Genomic DNA, 16,321 nt, shown 5'->3' with positions numbered 1-16,321 from the left:
CTAAAATTCTTACAAATGTCTTTCTGTGGTTATATTTTATTATTTCTTTTTGATACATATATGAATTTGGGGTCACAGGGTAAATGTATTAATTTTTTTAGAAACTGATACTAGATATCCAAAGTGAACACTCACTTTCCATAGCAGTGTATGAGAATTCCAGTTGCTTTACATCTTTGTCAACACTTGATATTTTAAGTGTGTATAATTTTAGCCATTCTGATAAGAGGAATAGTGGCATATAAATATAGTTTTATAGCATTTCCCTGGTTACTAGGATTTATGGGGTACCTTTTTATGTGCTTATTGGTTGGGCACTGTTTTCTGTGCAATATTTATATTATTTATTCCCTATAGTAACTCTTAGAGGACAATAATCTATCATGTCCATATTACAGATAAGTACACTGAGGCAAAGAAGCCTAAATAATTTGCCCAGTTCACACTGCTGCTAGGTAATGCATGTGCGGTAGGACTGGGTGTTGAGGCTCAGGACCAGTCCTCTTAACCTCCACACAGTTTTTGTTGCCTTTGGCCTTCCATAAGTATATCATGGAATATGTATATCACTCTCAATTGAGTGACTGGTCCTATTTGCCTGCAGAATTCTTATTCATTCATTAAGCAAGTATTTAATAAACAATAGAAGTTCAAGCACTGCTAGGATGTATTTGGATGGGTAGTTCAAGAGAGCAATATAGAATATTCCAGTCCTGTAGGAGCTTTAAACTTTTTGCTGAAAATAGGCCAACCCAGTATAACTTAATTTGTTGTGTACTATAGCAGGAATGCAAACAAACTTCTGCCTGGACTAGTCATAGAATGCTTCCCAAAAGATGAAATATGTGAAAACACACACACACACACACACACACACACACACCCAGGCAAACTCATGTTTTACATATTTTACAGCTTTTAAAATTTAATTTGTAAAATCAAAAATTTAACTTGTAAAATTTAATTTGTAAGCCAAAAAATTTATCCATTATAGAAATATAATCCAGTGATTTTTACTCATGCAATTATCACAACAATACATTTCAGAAACATTTTTGTTACCCGAAAAAGTCTTCTCATGCTCATTTTTTCTGTTCTCATCCCCAACCACCATTTTTATGTTTGTCTCTATAGATTTTTATGTACAATGTATATGTATATATTTTGTAAAATATATATGTAAACTATCAAAACTATCTTATAAAATAAAGATATTTATGTGAAATTATAATCTGATATTATATATAAAAATATATATTGAAATATATATATATATATAATAAAATATATTAAAAATCTAGAAAGTCAAAGGAGCAATTTATTTATTTATTTATTTTTAATTAATTCTAATTAGGTATATATAACAGCAGAAAGCATTTTGGTTCATTGTACACAAATGGAGCACAACTTTTCATTTCTCTGGTTGTACAGGATGTAGCATCATATCATATATGAAATTATACATTACCTAGGGTAATGATGTCCATCTCATTTCACCGTCTTTCCTGCCCTCATGCTTGCTCCCTCCACTCCCTATACTTTACCCAAAGTTACTCCATTCTTCTCATGTCCCCCTATGCCCCCTTATGGATCAGCATCCATTTATCAGAGAGAATATTTGGCCTTTGGTTTTTTGGGATTGGCTTATTTCGCTCAGTATGACATTCTCCAACTCCATCCATTTACCTGCAAATGCCATAATTTTATTCTATTTTAAGGCTGAGTAATATTCCAGTGTGTATATATACCCCAGATTTTTTTTTAATCCATTTAATCTATTGAAGGGCATTGGTTCCACAGTTTAGCTGTTGTGAATTGAACTGCTATAAACATTGAAGTGGCTATGTCCCTATAGTATGTTGACTTTACTTTGAGTATAGAAGGAGGAGTGGGTCAAATGGTGGTTCCATTCCAGGTTTTCTAAGGAACCTCTATACTGCTTTCCGAATTTGCAGTGTCACCAGCAATGTATGAGTGTACCTTTCCCCACACATCCTCACCATCACTTATTGTTCTTTGTATTCTTGATCGTTGCCATTCTGACTGAACTGAAATGGAATCTTATAGTAGTTCTGACTTGCATTTCTCTAATTACTAGAGACATTGAACATTTTTTCATGTATTTGTTGATCAATTGTATATCTTCTTCTGAGAGCTGTCTATTCAGTTCCTTAGCCCAATTATTGATTGGGTTATTTATATTTTTGGAGTCAAGTTTTTGAGATCTGTATGTATCCTGGAAATTTGTGCTGTATCTGATGTGCATGTAGTAAAGATGTTATCCCACTCTGTAGGCTGTCTCTTCACTTAATGATTGTTTCCTTCGCTGAGAAGAAGCTTTTTAGTTTGAATCCATCCCATTTATTAATTGATTTTATTTCTTGTGCTTTAGGAGTCTAAATAAGAAGTCAGGACCTAATTTGACATAATGAAGATTTGGGCCCACTTTTTGTTCTATTAGGTGCAGGGTCTCTGGTCTAATGCCTAGGTTCCAATCCACTTTGAAGTGAGTTTTGTGCATGATGAGAGATAGTGGTTTAATTTCATTTTGCTGCATATGGACTGCCAGTTTTCCCAGGACCATTTTTGAAGAGGCTATCTTTTCACCAATGTATGTTTTTGGTGCCTTTGTCTAGTATGAGATAACTGAATTTATGTGGATTTTTTCTGTGTGTCTTCTATTCGGTACCATTGGTCTACTTGTTTATTTTGGTGCCAATACCATGCTGTTTTTGTTACTATAGCTCTGTAGTATAGTTTAAGGTCTAGTATTATGATGCCTCCTGCTTTACTTTTCTTGCTAAGGATTGCTTTGGCTATTCTGGGTCTTTTATTTTTCCAAATGAATTTCAGGGTTGCTTTTTTTTAGTTCCATGAGGAATGTCATTGGGATTTCAATTGGAATTGCATTAAACCTGTATTATGCTTTTGATGGTATTGCCATTTTGACAATAAAAATTCTTCCTATCCAAGAACATTGGAAATCTTTCCATTTTCTAAGGTCTTTTTCAATTTCTTTCTTTAGTGTTTTGTAGTTTTCATTGTAGAGGTCTTTCACCTTTTTTGTTAAGTTGATTCCTGAGTATTTTATTTTATTTTTTTGAGGCTATTGTGAATGGGGTAGTTTTCATAATTTCTCTCAGAGGATTTATCACTCATGTATAGAAATTTGTTTGATATATAGGTATTGATTTTGTATCCTGCTACTTTGCTGAATTAATTTATTAATTCCAGAAGTTTTCTGATGGCGTTTTTTGGATTCTCTAAGCATAGAATCATGTTGTGGGCAAACAGTGATAGTTTGAGTTCTTTTCCTGGACATATCCCTTTAATTCCTTTTGTCTATTTAATTGATCTGGGTAGAGTTTCAAGGAATATATTGAATAGGAGTGGTGAAAGAGGGCATTCCTGTCTTGTTAATATCATGATTAAGTCTAGAGAAGGAAGTTTATAATTAGGAAGGACTGAGGGGGTGTCTAAAATAATGTTGATTTTCTTTTTGTAATTTTTTTGTGGTGCTGGTGGTTGAACCCAGTGCCTTCATGTATGCCAGGCTCTATCCATGGTCTCATTGTTGTATCTCTCTCTCTCTCTTTTTTTTTCCAATTGACATTTATTTTATTTATTGATATGTGGTGCTGAGAATCGAACCCAGTGCCTTATGCATACTAGGCAAGCACTCTGCCATTGAGCCACAACCCCAGCCCTCATTGTTGTATCTCTTAATCAGGGTAGCAGATATGTGATTTGCTTTTCCTTAAGTCCTTCTATAAATTATGAAAATGTGCCTTATATTTTATAAGCCTACATATTGTAAAAATATCAAAGATGCACATAAAAAGATATATTCTAATTATAGGAAATCACAAAATAAATTATTATAATCTAAAAGTAAGTTTATCAGAGGTTGTGTTGAAAAGATACTAAATTAATGACCTAATTATTTACATTTATTACCTACTAAAGTATACACTTAATTAAATAATAAAATAAGTGTTTTATTTCTGAACTTTCTATAAATGGAGTCACACTGTGGATAGGTGTTCTTCTGGAACTTGCTGTTAACTCAGCATCACCATGTTGAAGTGTGGCTTTAGTTTACTTTCATGTTTGTGTAGTATTCTAGGATATTATATATGTCACATTATAATTAACTCTACTATTGGTAGACATTTGAATTACGTCTAGTTGTTTTGTGCTAAAATCCAGTGTTGCTTTTAGCTTTCTTATATGTATCTTAGTATACATGACAGAGGTATATTATTAGAAGTGGAGTTGTGGTACCATAGGCCATATGCATGTTGAGCTTTTCTAGGTTATATTTAAACTGAGCTGTAAAGGAATATGGACATTTGAGCTTTAGCTTTCCAGCCACTGTCATGCAATAAGACATGAGGGAATTTACAATGGAGTTTACAATTTTCATAGAGAGAAAAGGGGGCTTCTACTCTGTCTTTAGACCTGAGTCATAAGACGTGTGGAGAAGAATCAAAAGTAAAATCAAAAGCAAAATCACAGCAAAACTCCTAAAAAAATTTAAAAATCAAATAATAGAAATTATCTCCATTTGTTCCATCTGTGGTAGTGCCCTCAGTTTTAGTTGTTATAATTTGGACATGTCAAGTTAATGCGGCCTGTAGAACATTCAGATATGTTAGAAATAGGAAATAAGAGTATAGATTTAGGAGTGAGTCCTCAGCATGTAGGTAGTGAGGGAAGCTGTGAAAGTAGGTGGAATCACCATTGCAATATGTGAATGGAGTGAGAGAAGAGGACATAGGAAACTTTCTAGGATAGACAGAAAAATAGAAGATCACAAAGAAGGAAAAGGGAGCCATGGACAAAAAATAGGATGCAGTTTCATAGAAGTCAAAGGATGAACATCTTCCAGAAACACAGATTGGTTATTAGTGTTGAATGTTGTTGGGAGATCTAGAAGATGAGACACTGTCTTTCATGTGGATCCTAGAGAATGCTAGTCTATGAAATGTTTCCCCTACATTAATGCAGAGGTTGTGTACAAACTGTATAGCCATATGAAAAGACTCTGAATGAGAATTAAAAGTGGTCATTGGTTTTAGAAATGAGATCATTAGTCAATGATTATTGTAGTTGTAAGAATAGTAGAGGCAAGAACCAAATTTCAATGAGATGAAGAAACTAATAACTGAGGAATAGTCCAACGTTTACTGTAAGGCACTTTATATTATTGGGTTATGACTCTTTTTCATCACTAGGCTAAGAAGTACTTCATCCTTATAATACCATGATAATGCAGTGGCTGCCATGAATATGATCAAAGAATATTGAATTGATTATAAAATTACATACCTCCTTTTTAGGTGGTTTGCTAATTTTCTCCTTGGCTTTATTATTCTGGTGGCTTTATTATTCTTTCCTTCATTGGCTATAATCTCAAAATATATATTTCAATGCTATTACATTTTTAATATTTTGTGTTTACTAGTTTCATAGTTAGTCTTGTGACATGCAATGGACTGAATTGTATTCCCCTACTAATGCATATGTTGAACTACAACACAGTTGTACTTAGATATAGGGTTTTTAGGAGGTAATTAAGGTTAAATGAGTGATAAAGATGAGGCTGTAATTCAATAATACTTGTGGCCTTATAAGAAGAAGCCAAGAGAAAGATCATGTGAGGATATAATGAGAAGGTAGCTATCAGTAAGATAGAAAGAACCTGAATATGCTGGTGCTCTGATTGTGGAGTTAGCCTCTAGAACAGTGAAAAAGTAAATTTCTATTGTTTAAGTTCTTCAGTCTGTGGGATTTTATTATGGTAGCCCAAGCAGACTACAACACCATGTGTCCTGTTATAGGCATAGGAAGTTCAGAGATGAGCAAAAGAGAAATTATCTGTCCTTGTGAAGTTTTCAGTTTACATATAATTTAATATTAATATTATATTAATATATTAACATACATATAACCCCATTAATAATTAATTAATGGGGTTATATGTATGTGTCTTATTAATATTTAATATTAAAGTTTCTGATTTAATGTTGAAAACTTAATATTTATAATATTGAGTAATCATATAATTATATCTGTTGTTCATATAAATATTAGATATTGGTCAATCACATAAGTTACTAGCTGAATAAATGGCATAAAGAAAAGCCTAGAGAACCATATGAATGGGATATAGCCAGGATGCTGGGTCTAGCTATGAGGCGAAGGAATTTTCTGAAAAAGTAACTTGTATGGAGATAGAATAGGTAAGTGAGGGCAGTACAGGAAGTAAATCATTCCAAGCTTCAGGACCAACACACTCAAAGTCCCTGTGATACATTCATAGAAATAAAGGCGATTGCTATGATTGGGGTTCAGAGATCAAAAGGAATCTGACAACATATGAGGCTAAAAAGATGGGTGTTAGGTCATTTGTGGTTGTAAATCCAATGAAAGACTTTGTTCTTTATCCTAAGAGCTGAGAAATCCCTGAGAGGGAGTGATGTGGCTCTTGAATTTAGAAAAAATCACATTGGTTACATACTGTGAAGAGTGAATTAAAAAGGTGGAAGAGTGGGTGCAAGTTGCCTATTTACTCTTAAGTGAGGATTGATTGATTTCTTTCTTTCCTAAATTCATTCTGAGCTTTTGATTTAAAAAGTTTTTACCCTTGAAGTAACTTCTCAAAGCAAACAGAAAAATCAAATAATCCAATAGAATTTTAATTTCTTTACATTTGCAACACTTTGAAGATTTCACTAAGAATAATTAATTAACACCACCAGACACAGTGACATATGCCTTTAATCCCAGCAACTCAGAAAGGCTGAGGCAGAAGAATTACAAGTTTAGGCCAGCCTGGGCAATTTAGGGAGATCATGTCTCAAAAGGGTTGAGATATGGCTCAGTGGTAAAGCATCCTTGGATTCAATCCCTTCATACTAAAAAAAAAAAAAAAAAAAAAAAAAAAAAGAAGAAGAAGAAGAAGAAGAAGAAGTTGCTCATCTAAATGACATTCTTGTTGTATAATTTTTTCCCTATGGTGTATTGCAGCTGTGGTGGTTAAATAATATAGTTGGCTCACTGTTAATGAATTAGCTAAGGAAAAATTATTGTTTTCTTGGAAATGCCGAGTGTTAAATATCTTTCAAAATGTTATTTTTTTTATTTGTTTTAATTAGTTACACATGACAGTACAATGATCTTGACATATCATGCATTTGAATCAAATGGGGTATAATTTCTCATTATACTGAGTGTACAGGTTGCAGAATCACATTGGTCATACAGTCATGTATATACATACAGCAATACTTGTGTCTATTTTATTCTGCTGTTCTTCCTATCCCCCCCATCACTTCTCTCTACCCAATCTAATGTGACACACTTTTTTTTCCCCCTCACATCATCATACTCGTAATCTGTATAATGATGTTATTGTTTTAATCACCTTTTTCATCACTGTGACCAAAAACACCTGACAAGAACAACTTAAGGAGAAAGGAAAGTTTATTTTGTCTCATGGCTTGAAAGGTTCAGTTCATAGTCAACTGACTCCATAGATCTGGGCCTGAGGTGAGGCAGGACATGGAAGAAGAGCGTGGCAGAAGGCGGCAGCTCAGGATATGGCAATCAGGAAGCAGAGAGAGCTCTTCTTACTAGGTACAAAATATAAACCCCAAAGTCACCCACCAGTGACTTACTTCCTCCAGCCACACCCTACCTACAGTTACCATCCAGTCAATCCATCAGTGGATTAAGATGCTGATTAAATTACAGCTCTCACTGTCTGAAAATTTTACCTCTGAACCTTCTTGCTTTGTGTCACATAAACTTTTAAACCTATATAATAGTTATTAAATTGTTTCAACTTTCTAACTTTAACCTGTTTCATTTAAAATCTTAAAAAATCACATAATGATAAAAAGCAAAGCATCAAATTTATAATTTTAAAATTAAATGGTATTCTGATTTTATTCAGTAATTGAAGACATTTCCTACCCTTAAAGAAAAAGTAAAATACTTATACATTAGCTCCCCCTGCTGCTTGAACAAATTATTTCATTTACAAACATTTTGGCAACATTTTCCTGGCAGCATTATGTGAATTGGCTATTAGTTTCTTCCTTCTCCTTCCCCCACATGATAAATTTGAGATGTAAAAATCTACTAATTTTTTTTAATCCTAGTGAAATTTTCTAATGTTCATTTAAATTTTTCCCAAGGAGATAACCTTGGGAAAAATTAACCACTACTTTAAACACCTTCAATTTCTCACATTAGGTTGTTTCTAGTTTCATCATTCATCTTAAAATATTTCCATTAAAACTTGTTTTAGATCTTGGGTATAGCTCAGTTGTAGCAGTTGCCTGGTACAAGTCAATGGATTCATCTCTCACACCACAAAAAGAAAAGAAAAAGAAAAAAATTGTGTTTTTAAAATATTTATATTTGTGTGATTTAAAAAAACTTAAGTGACTTAAGACTTTTATAATGTTTTTTTATAATGGTTTTAATGTGCCATTTTATCTGAAAAATTGTATTAGGAACAACTATTACAAGTGTCATATATATATTTCTTTTTCTTAGAAGGTACATATGGAAATACATGTGAAGTACTGTCAGTTTCATTTATAATTGAGGCCTCTGTGTTTATCCTGGTTTTTCTTTTCTTGCCTACCATATCTCAATTTTCAGAAAAGGAAACAGAATACTATATATTCAACCCAGCCTTTTATGTTCCTCTTATTTTTATCAATTGCTATAACTGATTTCTCTCCTTTTAAATTTTATTTATTTTTTAAATTTTTGGCATGAAAGTATACTTTGACTTTTAACTGTTCAGAAAATAATGGGGTTCTTGCTCTATATTAATAGTTCTCAAATGAAGATCAGGTTAAGATGTCAAATAGCAAGTACAGCTGTGGGATTTTTTTTTTCTAAATCTATCTTTCCCTGTACAAGTAAATATATTATTTTTGTTTAATTTACAAATATGTTATGACTCGGGAAGAAGAGCAGTATCATGCCTTAAGACATACTAAGGCAATATGTGTAAGAAAGTTTATTGCTCTAAAACTATAGTATTTATTTGGTATAGGAGATAACAGTGGGAGCCTATTGGGTAAGTTCATAAATTCTGAAGCCAGACTAGTTGAATGGAAATCTTTACTATGTTTCTTACTTTGTGACCTTGACAAGTTATTTAATAGTTTAATTTTTTAAATACTTCTTTTTATTTTTTTTTTAGTTATCAATGGATCTTTTGTTTTATTTATTTATATGTGGTGCTGAGGATCAAACCCAGGGACTCACACTTGCCAGGCAAGCACTCTACCACTGAACCACAACTCCAGCACAGTTTAATTTCTTTTGTATCAATGTCCCTATCTGTAAGATAGAAAAAAAAATGTTAAAACATCACATGGGGCATAGTAATATAAAAATTTGTTATTTAGTAAAAATCAAAAGAAGTATTGTCAAACTTCCTTTACCTGTCTACAACTATGATTATAATGTTTATTCACATAGAAATGTTTTTGAAGCATTTCAAGAACTTATGGAATATAGTGGCTTCTTAGTATTATGATCAATGTTATATGGTTAAATATTGTGTTAATCAGCTTTTCATCACTGTGACAAGATACTTGTCTTCATACATGTACTTTGGGTAATGATGTACATCTCATTCCACTGTCTTTCCTACCTGCCTTCCCCCTTCTTCCCCTCCCTCCCATTTGCCATATCTAAAGTTTCTCCATTCCTCCCATGCTTCCCTCCTATCCCCATTATGGATTAGCATCTTCATATCAGAGAAAACATTTGACATTTGTTTTTTTGGGATTGGCTTACTTCACTTAGCATAGTATTTTCTAACTCCATACATTTCCCTGCAAATGCTATGGTTTTATTCTCTTTTAATGCTGAGTAATATTCCATTGTTTATATATAACAGTTTCTTTTTTCCAGTCATCTACTGAAGGGTATCTAGGTGGTTCCAAAATTTAGCTTTTGTGAATTGTGCTGCTAAAACATTGATGTGGGTGCATTACTGTAGCATGTTGTTTTTAAGTCCTTTGGGTATAAACCAAGGAGTGGGATAGCTGGGTCAAATGGTGGCTCCATACCCAGTTTTCCAAGGATTCTCCATACTGCTTTCCATATTGGTTGCACCAATTTGCAATCCCACCAGCAATGTATGGGTGTGCCTTTCTCCCCACATCCTCACCAACACTTATTGTTTGTTTGTATTCTTAATAGTTGCCATTCTGACTGGAGTGAGATGGAATCTTAAGAGTAGTTTTGATTTGCATTTCTCTAATTGCTAGAGATGTTGAACATTTTTTTCATATATTTGTTGATTGATTTTATATCCTCTTCTGAGAAGTGTCTGTTCAGTTCCTTGGCCCGTTCATTGATTGGGTTATTTGTTTTGGTGTTAAGAATTCTGAGTTCTTTTTATATCCTAGAGATGAGTACTCTATCTGATGTGCAAGTGGTAAAAATTTGCTCCCATTCTGTATGTAGGCTCTCTCTTCACCTCACTGATTGTTTCTTTTGCTGAGAAGAAGCTTTTTAGTTTGAATCCATCCCATTTATTGATTTTTGATTTTATTTCTTGCTCTGTAGGAGTCTTTATTTAATATTTATATATTTTTTAGCTGTAGTTGGACACAATATCTTTATTCCATTCATTTATTTTTATGTGGTGCTTAGGATTGAACCCAGGGCTCTGTCCATGCTAGGTAAGCGCTCAACTACTGAGCCACAATCCCAGACCCACTATAGGAGTCTTATTAAGGATGTTGGGGCCTAATCCAACATGATGAAGATTTATTTGGGTCTACTTTTTCTTCTATTAGGTGCAGGGTCTCTGGTTTAATTCCTAGGTCCTTGATTCACTTTGAGGTAAACTTTATGCATGGTGAGAGATAAGGCTTAATTTCATTTTGTTGCATATGGATTTCCAGTTTTTCCAGCACCATTTGGTGAAGAGGCTATCCTTTCTCCAATATGTTTTTGGCACTTTGGTCTGATATGAGATAACTGTGTTTATGTGGGTTTGTCTTTGTGTCCTCTTTCTGTACCATTAGTCTACAAGTCTATTTTGGTGCCAATACCATGCTGTTTTTGTTACTATTGCTCTGTAGTATAAAGTCTGGTATAGTGATGCCACCTGCTTCACTCTTCTTGCCAGGGATTACTTTAGCTATTCTAGGTCTCTTTATTTTTCCAGATGAATTTCATGACTGCTTTTTCTATTTCTATGAGGAATGTCATTGGGATTTTGATTGGAATTGCAATAGTGCTTTTTGTAGTATGGTCATTTTGAAAATATTAATTCTGCCTATCCAAGAACATAGGAGATCTTTCCATCTTCTACATCTTCTTTAACTTCTTTCTTTATTGTTCTGTAATTTTCAATGTTCACCACTTTCGTTAAATATTTTATTTTTTTGATGTTATAGTAAGTGGGGGTAGTTTCTCTTACACAGGATTTGTCATTGATGTACAGAAATGCCTTTGATTTATGGGTGTTGATTTTTATAGCCTGATACTTTGCCAAATTCATTTATTGGTTCTAGAAGTTTTCTGGTGGAATTTTTTGGATCTTCTAGGTATAGAATCATGTTGTTGGCAAATAGTGATAATTTGAGTTCTTCTTTTCCTATCCCTATCCCTTTAATTTCTTTCATCTGTAATTGCTCTGGCTAGAGTTTCAAGAACTCTGTTAAATAGAAGTGGTGAGAGAGGTCATCCCTGTCTTGTTCCAGTTTTTAGAGGTAATACTTTCAGTTTTTCTCCATTTAGAATGATGTTGGCCTGTGGATTAGCATAGATAGCTTAAAAATATGGAATGCTTCATGAATTTGTGTGTCATCTTATGTAGGGGCCATGCTAATCTTCTCTGTATCGTTCCAGTTTTAGTATATGTGCTGCCCAAGTGAGCACTATACTCTACCTTTGAAGGTAACTTTCTTAAACTATTTGATAAAGTAAATTGGAGTTAGGATCTTCAGTTTAGTGCTTTTTCTAAGTTACCCAGATTTAATTCATGAGTAACAAAAATAGGCTAGTACTGACTGAACTATCATTGCAAATTAATCAGTATTAGACTTTAATATTTTGGAAAAACCAGATAATCAAAGCACAGAAAATCAAATTCTAAAGATGTCTCAAGGTTCTTAACTTTATTGTATATGAGAATCCTAAGTGTTTATTTAGAGTGTAGTCACTCTGCGTGTGGATCAAGAATATAAATTTGGGGCTGGAGATGAGGCTCAAGTGGTAGTGCGCTTGCCTGGCATGCATGCGGCCCGGGTTCGATCCTCAGCACCACATACAAACAAAGATGTTATGTCTTCCGAGAACTAAAAAATAAATATTAAAAAATTCTCTCTCTCTCTCTCTCTCTTAGTAAAAATTTATAATTTTTATATATTTTTAAAAAGGATCCCAAGTGTTTCTGGTGCTGGTGATCTGCAGACTGCATTTGGAAAAACACTGTTCTGAGACAGTGCTTTTTACAGAGCTTGTGATCTTGATCTGGATGACTCTTCTTTTAGTGTTGTCAAGAGAGAGCCTTGCCAGAATGTTGCTGTTTATATCAACTCTGTAGAAATTGAGATATTTTAGAATAAAGTTTGGAGCCTAGAATTACCAGTGACTAAACAATGCAAGGTTTATCCCTGTAAGGGGCAAGTCTGATAACATCTCTAAACATTTGTATTATGCTGTAGATTTAAGGAAAATGATTCAAGGGTGTTTCCTTATTTTCATGTAATTTTCTTACCGCTGAACAAGCACATGGAGACCCATTGTAACTTGAAGTTCCTCATTTCTTGATAAAATTGAAGATATATTTTCTTGAGATCATTGAAAGAAGTTAGAGGGCTTTCAGCTTATGACTGGAGTCTGGTGATGGAAGGACAGGGTACTCATCTAGACTGCATATGTTTAAATCCAGTGTGGATCTGTCACCTGTCAGCTATCAACTGAACTGTCTCCCTTAGGCTCCAATTTTCCTGTCTGTCAGACTGGGTTAGTAATATTAATTACCTCATGAGGTTATGGTGACTAAATCAGGACATACATCTAAAACAATCACAACCTCTCCTGGTACAAAAAACTTACTTTTCCATTTAGATCCACTCTTCAAATTGGTCCTTGGCTCCAGTTTCATTACTTTGTAGTTTTTTTCCCTCTTTTTTAGTCTAATATTCAGTGAAACTTTAAGGATATTTTATCTATTATTTTTCATTTTGGTCAATTTTATTAGTGTACAGTTTACAAAATATACATTGCAATGAGTTTTGACCAATGACCAATGTGTACAAAATTATAATTATATAACCATCATTTTTATAAGCTTATAGCCTTCTGTATTTCTATTTCACCTTTTTTAAGCAAACAGTATTAAATACATGTTTTATTGGCACTAACAAATCTACATCATTCTCATTAGTTGCTGTTGGTACCATTTTCATTGAGAACAGGTTGGTCCTCAGCATCTCATCTCTGAACTTTACTGCAGATGTTTTCCCTTTTTTTTCTAGGCAATTCTAGCCACCCTTGCATGTTGCCTTATTTCTTTCTGATCCAAGTACTACTCTTGCCTAAAGACAGATAAACTTCAACTGAATCCCTAATAGTTTCCCCAGTACCTCCTTTGTTTCTAGTTTCTACTACTGTGGCTTAGACCATTCTTTGTGATTTTTAATCTATTCTATACTTCAGTACACAATGCTGGGGGTTTTGTTTGTTTTTTTCCCCTCACTAATCTCTTAGAAGTTTCTTATGATTTCTGGTCTATTGGAAGTTGCCCATCAATATCTTCTACTTCAGCTATTGATTCCTTTTTTTTCCAAAAAATTACATTCTATAGAGCTTGGCTTTAAGATTGCACACCAGAACTTCTTGCTCATATCCAAGTGTAACTTGATATATATTGATTACTCTTTACCACTGATTGTGTTCATTGTATATGAAATTTTACTGTCTATAGTATTCAGAATAATGACACATGGCTCAACATGTAAAAATAGCTCAAGTCTCTTTTCTCTTTTAATTTATATTGTGGTTTGGGGATGGTGCTAAAGAAAATTAGATCAAGATAGCTTCTTTATAAATCTTAACAATATGTAAATAAATCACACTGAAACTTTTTGTCTATGGCCGGTCACCTTTTAGCATATTAAGAGGTAATGATAGACAAGAAAAAGAGCTCAGGAAGGACTAGCTTCAAAATTAAACCTAGAAACTCTGGATGATACTGGCTCCAAGTCACAGCCTAAGATAGATTATTTGATGAAGGATTCTTAAAGTCAGCCTTTTCCCTTTTCTATCACTGTAAACACAAGACTTAAAAGGTGTCTCTAGAAATGTCCTTGCTGTTTGTTACTTTGTTTTATTGATTATAGTAACTAATATTATAACTGCTTGGAATCTGAGAGAGAAAGTATTGTGCTTTTGTAACTTGTAGAGCTATTCATCATAGAATCTGATCCTTAAAAATATATGGGTGGGAGCCTTATTCTTTCTCTATTTCCTCTCAACAACACTTCCCTGTCATTTCATAGAGTGAAATTTTGTCAACCCAGCATGGACTTTAAAATTATGAAGCAATAACTTACAGGTGATTAAACTGAGACCCTAAAAGGAAATTAGGTCACATACATACATACATAGTAAACAGACATTTCTTTACCTTGGTCTGCCCCTTACTTTTTTTTTTGTTGTTGTTGTTGTTGTTTTGGGTACCAGGGATTGAACACAGGGGTGCTATCCAACTGATCCACATCTCCAACCCTTTTTTATATTTTTATCTAGAGACAGGATCTCACTAAGTTGCTCATAGCCTTGCTAAGTTGCTGATGCTAGCTTTGAGTTTGTAATCCTCTGCCTTAGTTTCCTGAGCCACTGGGATTACAGGTGTGCCCCACTGGGCCTGGCATTGCCCAGCTCTTTTCTGACATGTTGGAAAGCCATTTTGTCCCAATTATATATAATTTATTTCTACAAATCTGTTTTAGAAAGTCAAACCTCTCTCTTTAGATCTTTGTTGGTCTTATACAGCTAAAGTTTAGTCAGGACTTTTTGGGCTACCTATACAATTGTTCCTATAGGGGAGGAAAATTATTTTTTATCTCCCAATCCTAGGTTCATGGCCAAAGCTGTTATAACAGAAGACATAGTAGCAAGAGAAAATCATATAGATTTACTTAACATAAGTTTCATGTGACAGAGGAGTCATCATATGTAAATGAAGAACTGAAGAAATAAATGGGTATTTTAGGTTAGATGGACGACTACAGAGTCATGGAGAAATAGGATAGGGCAAAGGAGATATGATCTAATGGTAACAGATTGGGGAAACTTAGCATGATGTGTTTGTTCATATTCTCTGTGACCCTTCATGTTCAATGATAAGGATGTTTCTTTCCCTCTTGTATAGGAAGGTACTTCCCCATTGAGAGTCTTATGACCTACTGTGGAGGAGGTCAGAAGATTCTTCCTAAGTTGTTTACCTGTTTCAGGGGAAAAGGGGAGGAGGAATGGCAGAGAAATCTTCCTGTTTCTGCTGTTTTTCAATCTGTTAAGGTGGTATGTTTAGGGGTAGTGTGTCCTGAGCCCTATCATTCCTCTCCCCTAATCCTTCCAAATGTTTATTGAGCATCCTAAGAGAGAATATAACATCTTCTTTATTACGTTAGTAGTAGAAACAAAATACAATCAGAGATTGAAGGCAGGGAGAAAGTTACCATGAATGGCATTATTTTGTTTTACCCACCGGAAAAATAATAGGGCACTGGATTTGTTCATTCCATAATTTATGGCTGAACTTTAAATTTTATTTGATGAATTTAATAAAGTGAAGGGGATTTTGGTTTTGTCTTAAATCATAGGTAGTTATTTCCTAAAAAGAATTCTTTTTGTCTTTGTGGACTTCTGGTGATGGGAGCAAGAGAAGGAGGACAGTGTATATTTGCTTTCTAACTGAAGTTTAATTTCTATTTTTGAATTTTATTTTAATATGAAATTTGTGAAATAAATTCCAAACTAATAATTACTAATAATATTGCTCATTTTTATACAACAGGATAGACATGATTCAGTTGATGCTGAAAGTATTTGCCATGTGTGGCACATGAATATAGAAGCTCTTCCAGAGTGGATAAATTGCCTAATACAAAAAGTAAGTTTCTTAGTTTCTGAATAAAATTAGAAATATGAAACCTTTAGAGAATTATTGTCTACTTTTAGAACTATTTTTCTTAGATGCATTGTTTTTTTTTAAGATATTTGAAATATTGTGTTACTCTTTTCTTTAAAGTATTTAATT

General features: G+C 33.6%; 1 protein-coding gene and 1 non-coding gene across 2 annotated transcripts in view; one reads left to right on the top strand and one right to left on the bottom strand.

Annotated features, from left to right (window-relative positions):
- The window catches only part of Rnf180 (ring finger protein 180), a 218,695-nt gene that overhangs the window by 27,126 nt on the left and 175,248 nt on the right, over positions 1–16,321 (top strand). Inside the window, exon 3 of the mRNA XM_048806108.1 lies at positions 16,079–16,174. Within this exon, the coding sequence (XP_048662065.1) occupies positions 16,079–16,174 (96 nt within the window). The remainder of the gene's footprint in view (positions 1–16,078; positions 16,175–16,321) is intronic.
- LOC125617800 lies at positions 11,826–11,931 on the bottom strand. The gene has a single exon (XR_007348914.1). It is a non-coding gene; the product is annotated as a U6 spliceosomal RNA (small nuclear RNA).

This window comes from Marmota marmota, unplaced genomic scaffold, assembly GCF_001458135.2.
Source record: "Marmota marmota marmota unplaced genomic scaffold, marMar, whole genome shotgun sequence".
In the NCBI taxonomy this organism is placed as follows: Eukaryota; Metazoa; Chordata; class Mammalia; order Rodentia; family Sciuridae; genus Marmota; species Marmota marmota.
Note: the sequence above shows the minus strand (reverse complement) of the source record. Positions and strands in the feature narration are given on the sequence as shown.